This window comes from Quercus lobata, chromosome 3 (genome assembly GCF_001633185.2).
Source record: "Quercus lobata isolate SW786 chromosome 3, ValleyOak3.0 Primary Assembly, whole genome shotgun sequence".
NCBI classification, from domain to species: domain Eukaryota; kingdom Viridiplantae; phylum Streptophyta; class Magnoliopsida; order Fagales; family Fagaceae; genus Quercus; species Quercus lobata.
The window spans coordinates 65,816,260-65,823,346 of NC_044906.1; the positions used below are offsets into that span (position 1 = coordinate 65,816,260).

The 7,087-nt window shown below is 35.3% G+C and overlaps 1 protein-coding gene across 1 annotated transcript; it reads right to left on the reverse strand.

Annotated features, from left to right (window-relative positions):
• Positions 1 to 297: 297 nt before the first annotated feature.
• On the reverse strand, positions 298 to 6,601 carry LOC115982908 (protein NRT1/ PTR FAMILY 4.6-like). The gene is made up of 5 exons (XM_031105663.1): positions 6,375 to 6,601; positions 6,126 to 6,231; positions 5,694 to 5,911; positions 1,872 to 2,312; positions 298 to 1,401 (listed from the first exon to the last, which is right to left on the reverse strand). Exons 1-5 carry the CDS (start codon positions 6,495 to 6,497, stop codon positions 409 to 411), a joined length of 1,881 nt encoding a protein of 626 aa, XP_030961523.1. The 5' UTR covers positions 6,498 to 6,601; the 3' UTR covers positions 298 to 408.
• Positions 6,602 to 7,087: the final 486 nt, after the last annotated feature.

Here is a 7,087-nt window from a genome sequence, read left to right on the forward strand (position 1 = left end):
AACAAAATCCTGTTGTAAACTGGCCCTTCTATATAGCTAGAGCAGATCTTAAATTTTTGGGATAAACTAATGAGGTTAATGGGCTTAGCTTTTACACGAGTTTCATTAAATTACTGAAATGTTAGTTCATAAAGCCTGATGCGAGTGCTCTTAAGCATGGCTCTGTGCAACCTTGTCTATTACTACTACTTGTTCTTTCTCGGTATTTTAATTGATTGGGCTGATGAAACCACCTCCTCATAGGAGGTACGGCCCAACAATTGGGAAGGCTTTCAATTACCATAGAATTGCTCAATCTTTTGCGATAGCAAGGAAGATGCATTGGCGGGCACATATGATATGTTACCAAAGAGGCTGCTTTTGATTGAAAAGTTTAACTGACCATGTATGCATAAACAGGCAGTGTGTTCATGCACATGTCACCATAACTTTTTTTTTCGTTTGTGCTCTTGTGTATTCGTACCGGCAGGCCCATAAGAGGTAGTGCAAGAAATTCAATGCACTGAGCACACACATGAGCCAGTAAAATCTATCCAGGTGGTAATGATTTATGTTGCTACCAGAAAGCCATGGCTTGTGTTTGGAGTGACCAGTGACATTGTTAACTATTGAAACAATGACTGTGCTGAGGTAGTACCCCAAGGCCAAAGAGGCAAAAGAAAGAGATGTAGCCAAGGATCTCATGCTTGCAGGTGCCTCTGTAAAGAAAAATTCCAACAAACCAGCCAGGGTGAAAAGATCTGCTGAACCAAGGAACAAGTATTGGAAAGCAATCCAAAAGAATGTGATGGGCAATGGATTCTCAGAGTCAAGCATTCCTGAGTTGGTAGCCACTCTCTTCCGCTTTATCTCAACAAGAGCTGCTATTACCATGGCTATAATTGAAAGTACTAGACCAATTCCAATCCGTTGGAGATGAGTGATTCCCATTTCGGATTTAGTTGCTTTACGAGCAAATGGGATGATGAAATGGTCGTAAAGTGGTGCAAGGATCATGATGAATGTTACCGGGAAAATAGGAAGTGAAGCTGGTGGGACTTTTAAGGAACCAAGCTTGGTGTTCATTGTGGCAGCTTGTTGGACAGAAAATGTAGACAGCTGAGCTAGGCAACAGTTGAGCATAATGGTGCAAGCAAATATTGGAAGTACTTTTAGCACAATTTTGACATCTTCTACTTGCTGCACCGTGCATTCTAGTGCGTTGTGGACTGGTAAGTCTACCACTGCATTATTTAGGAATTTGAGACTTTCTGTTGCAGTTTGACTGGACTCCATTGTTTTGGCATTTTCTTCTGATTCCTTGCCATTTGGAGTTGGAGAAGAAGGGTTTGTGGTCATGCTTGCAACAGCATTGCTAGGGCTTCTGCTCGTGCAGCAATTGAGTGTGGCAGCAACCAAAACCTTTTTAATCATAAAAGAAGCTTAGTCTGTTTACATAGGGGGATGAAGCAAAATTGTGATTAAAGAAACATAGTCTATTTACATGGAAGGATGAAGCTAAACTTTGCTATTAAACTCATTCAAATGCATACTCAATTGGGAAGTCCTTAAATGGTCTGAATGAGCAAAATTGAGCATTCTAGATTGGTTTATAAGGTTAGAATATCATTGAAGACTATTTATGGGATTGTCCTGGAAGTTGTTTCTTTGGTTTGCAGAACACATTTGCAAGCTTGCCACTCTTAGTAGTGCTACAGGCAGAGTTAAGTGGTTCATCAAAGTACTCTTGCTTTAATTAGTGAAGCATGACAAGGCCTATTCCATGATGTGGTGCATTGTGGTGGGTGATAAAACAATTGGAAATCAGCTTAGCCTTCATAATTTATGCACACCAAACTAGAGCTATCCATATTGTGCCAAAGGCAACTTACCTTGAAGATGGTTGTAAGTGGACTTCCAGAAGGTATTTTGTTCCTATAAAAGGCTGAACCGGCGAGGAAGATTGGTATTGATAAGAATATGCTAATGGTAGAGAATCCAAAACCCCATTGCCAACCTTTATTGTCTTCTATCCACACCACAAATGTTACTGCAATAAGGCCACCACATGAGAGACAGAAAACGAAGTAGTTGAAGAAGGTTGATCTTTGCTTCCTTCCTTGTGGTGTGCTTTCATCAAATTGCTCAGCCCCATGTGATGGTAGTGATCCCTTTATCCCTCCAACACCAAGGGCCACAAGATAGAGGCCTATAAACAACATTGCAGCTTTTGCACCATAAACTTCCTGGCAAGGAATATTGAGGTTGGTTGGATCACATGCTGGTGGCATTAGTGAAGGTGACCGAGCTTGCACAAAGAGTACACTCAAACCCTGTTTGAGCAGTTGCATCATTAGGAACAGTATATAATGTATATGGTTCATAAAGATCAGTAGCTTATTATTCTAATATATATATATATTTCAATTTAATTTAGTAATTACAAATAGTGTTAAACTAAGTTTAAACTTTAAACTAATTAGAACTTATTGTTAAGTTGTTTTCTATAAATTCTCTAATTGAACTTTATATTTATTAATTCTACTAATTAAATATGCATTTTTGAAATTTTATAGTATACTCTTTGACAGTAAATACGTTTTGCAAATTTTTGTGTTTATTTATTTAGTTGGACTTTTTAAGGTTGCATTTGGATAGATTAATATTTGGCAACTTATTTTACTATTTATCTTATTTTTGCTACTATTTATGGATTTTACTGCACTTTTTGGTATTATTCACGAGTCCTACTATACTATTTCAACTAACTTAGGGTTTGTTTGGGATGCTGAAACTGAAAATTTTTTGTTGAAAGTACTGTAAATAAAGTTAAAAATTAGCTGAAATAGTACACTAGGACCCATGAATAGTACCAAAAAGTACAATGAAACCTATAAATAATAGCAAAAATAAACTAAATTATAAAATAAACTTACTTTTTAATTTGGAATCAAACACCCACTAAATTTAAACTTTATCCTATCCACCACGTAGTAAGTATTTTTTTATTTTTTATTTTAAGAAGAACCTATTGGGGCCCTTATCCTATCCGCCACGTACTAAGGGTCATTTAGTTGGATACATTTAATAACATTCATCACTTTTTTGGGCCCTTATCCTAAACCTAAAGCCAGAAAAATTGCCCAGTCACTTCCAACCTAGAAAGGTAGCCCACCGTAGTGAGACAATGGTTTGTGACTGGCCCAAATATTTGTACTAGATATTTTTCTGTACAATCAAGTGGCCCATATTATAGACAAAAAACGACTACAACAAAACAAGGTTCTATAAAGAGACCCCTTTCCTTGGGCCCATAGAAAAAGAAGAAAATGACCATTTTCCCACCTTTTTTTGTTTTTTCTTTTGTTTTTGTTTTCTGAGTAATCCTTTTCTCACTAAACATTATGTCTGTACACTGCCAATATTCCTAATTTAGGTGTTTTAATTAAAAGAGAAAAACACACACACATACACACAAAAGCAGAGTAAAATAAAAAATATCTAGGAGGCAATTAATGACCATCGTTGGAGTACCATGGGTTGAACTATAAACTTCACTTTGCAACAGTTACTCAAAAAAAAAAAAAAAAAAAAAAAAACACTTCACTTTTCAACAAATTAAGATCAATCAAGCCCTTTGCTAGGTAGCTTAAAAATATGAGGTATTTCATGGAATTGCTCCACAAAATTAGGCTATTTTCTTGTAACGTGTGAAACATATAGAGGTATATGCACATGAATATATATATTTTTTGAAAAAAATATGCGCATGGATATCAAATATTGTAAGATAATAGTTTTACGGAGCTGGTCCATAAGATAATTTGTTAAAAGTAGGACCAAACTAGTTGGTTGGCCCCCACAGAACTGGGCCCATAGGCCACGTGTTGACCCCACAGGAACTCCTGGACTGTATTGCAAACACAGTGATACATTTGTCGTATTAGGGAATGAGATGTCACTGTTGAAATGTTGTTGGGTCTTGAAGTGGGATTGAGGTATGGGCCTACTTTCATGGACTTGAATTCTTGCTCTATCAAGATGGAGACTATACATGTGGTCCATGCCATATGTGGATCATCTATATATAGATCGTTACACTTATAAACGTGATCCATTAAAAGCATAATCCATATGAAATGAATTTTCTATATGGGTCAGTGCCACAGCTGCATAAGATACGGATATGTGTCTGATCTGGATCCCATTGTGTTCAGTGCATTATAGCACTGGACACAAATTCTGTCCTTTAGGAAAGCTCATTTGTATAAGGTAGTAGAGACAATATTTTTGACACTCTTCTTATACTTTTTTTTGTTAGGTGACAAGATTTTAAAGCTAAGGACAATATAGTTGTGTAGATGTGGCCTTGGAGCTGAAATTGAGAAAGTGAAGTTTCTCTATGTACTAGCAAAACAGAAATAAATATGGGACCATGGACACTCACTGTGATTGGATATACGTTGCATGAGGAGTACGTGTGGGACCGAGATGTTCTAAATATGGTTGTGTTTTTGTGTACCTAGCTAAAATGATAAGTTTGGTATGATTTGAAAGTTTTCTTCAACTTAATTAAAATTTGCTCTTGATGACTTAATCGATTTCTTCACGGGAAAATCCTTCAACAAATAATAAGTTTGTATTTTTTTTCGTTAATGGAACATAATATATCAACGTTCAATGAACACGTCAAATGTCAACTTTGTGTGTTTGTTTCATCCCACCAAACTAGAAAAAACATTAAATGATTTCTGCCTATATTCTCTTACTTCACCTTTCAAATTTATTGTTTCTACCAATAATAAGGCGGTTTTTTAAACCCATGTTCTCCCAATAAGAAAAATCAGACAATTGAGTTACAACTTACAAGGCCTGTAGTGGTTTCTAATTTCTAATTAATCTTCCATTCTACAATCTAAAAATTATTAGTTGAGGTCATGTTATTAGTTTTTGTTTTCAAAGTTTATTGTGGTACAAAAATCAAAGTTAAGAATCTTGGTATAAAAGGGGAAGAGGGTGTGGAAGAAAAAAACAAAAAACATGGGATATGAATTATGAAATACAAAGTTAGACAGGCCCTTCAAAAGTATTTTTCTTTAAAAAAATTCTAACTTGTTTCAAGCCAAAAAGAAAAGGAAAATTTATAGACAGGTGAATTAATTGGCAATTTAATTTGCAGAAAATTGAGTGCATCCATTTACTACTCTCACCAATGAGAGTGCCCAAGTAATGTTCCTGAAATCCAAGTTGGGGTACCTTTATTACAACCCAAGAATTGTATGCTTTGAGCTCCAATGAAATTCAAAATTCATGCAACTTGAATCATACTTTTCAATTTCGTGATTTTGATTTGTTGCATTTGATGCAATCATGCAACCCACTTTACAAGTGACTGATTCTGGCTCATAATAATTGCTTAATGCAAGCCACGTTTACTTTAGATTCCCATTAAGAAAGTCTTAGCAGCCTTTTTCTATATAAATCTATTTAGCTTTACTTTTTTTTCTTTTCTTTTTTTCTCTTTTTAATTTTCAAAATAACAAGATTGACGTACAAACCCTTTACCCAAAAAAAAAAATTAAAGGGAAAAAAAAACAAGTCTAATCTTTAGGAAAATCCAAACTAGTTCACTAAATAATTAACAGAGAGAGAATTTTTATGGCTAAAAAATATGAGTGTGTGAAAGAGAAGGGACTGAAAAGAGTATAACTTACCAGGAGTTCAATGACTGCACTTATCAAGTAAATGTGATAAGTAGTGAAAAAGGCATCAGATAGGAAGCCCCCAAGGAGAGCCAAAAGGAAAGCTGTCCCCATGAAATTTGTGACATTGTTGGCTGATTTGGAAGGAGAGAAATGCATGTACTCTGATAGATACAGTACCAAGTTGCTTGCGTTTGCTAAATATGCCAGGTTCTCCAATATCTCCACCACTACAAGCAAAACCAAATGATTTTTTTTCTTTTTGGAATATATATACAAATATATATATACCATTAGAGGGAGTACCTTTTCCACACAAATAGACACACACACACACACACACCCACTTAAGATATTTTCTTGTGAATTGAAAAACATGAATCATGTGGTAACTTTTAAAAAGAAAGATCAGCTTGTGGGTGATGAGAACTTTTTTGCACTAACCCAATACAAAAGAAGCAGCAAGCATGCCACCATGGTTGCCTCTGAGAGCTGGTTTGTTCCTCCAGTTCACATAGCCTTCCCATCTGCCGAACTGGTGCTCTTCTTCCTGCACATAAAAACTCTAGAGGAGTTAAACAAAAATAAAGCAATATTGGTTGTGGTTTCCAATTAAGGAAACCATTAACATGCAGAGATAGAAAGAGAAAGAAAGATGGAGAGAGAGAGAGAGAAAAAAGAAAAGGAACCCACCATTATCTCCTCTCTCTTTTTTCTCTCTTTTTCGAGTTGGGTTGATTGGTTTGGATCCCAAATGTAGAGAGGACTTTGATGATAAAGTAAGAGTGTGATGACTAGTGGAGGGAGATATATCATGTATATAAAGAGGTGGGGAAATGAAAGGATCCAACTCGGGCTGGGAGTGGTCTAGAACAAGACAAAGACTTTGATACCTTCAAAGTTCACACTCTCCCTATGTTTCCACTCATAATTCCTTTCCTTTATATATTCATTTGTTGTTGTTGTTGTTGTGTGTGTGTGTGTTTTTTTTTTTTTTCATTTCTTTAAATTATATTTTTGGTTTCTAAAATTTGGCAAGGATTCGATTTTGAGCCCTCATAAAAAATTCGGATTTAGTCATTTTAAAAATGGAACAGTTTGGCCTCTAAGTTTAGGTGATTAAAATGATGTTAAGGCACCATATTTTTAATGGACTAATAGTTGAATCAACTCCATATTAACATAATTAACCTAATGAATACGCATAGTAAGAGAAAGGGATTTTATTTATTTATTTTAAATATGGATAAATCTTTAAGAGAATTTCATCTTAGGTATTGAACTTACTATTAAAAAGAGGTAAGGTTACCAACAGAACTATGAGCCTTGGTAGGGAAAGGGACCAATAGCTTGGTTAAAAAATATGTAGTATATTTCTAAAATAATGAAAGATAGGTAGGGAGAGA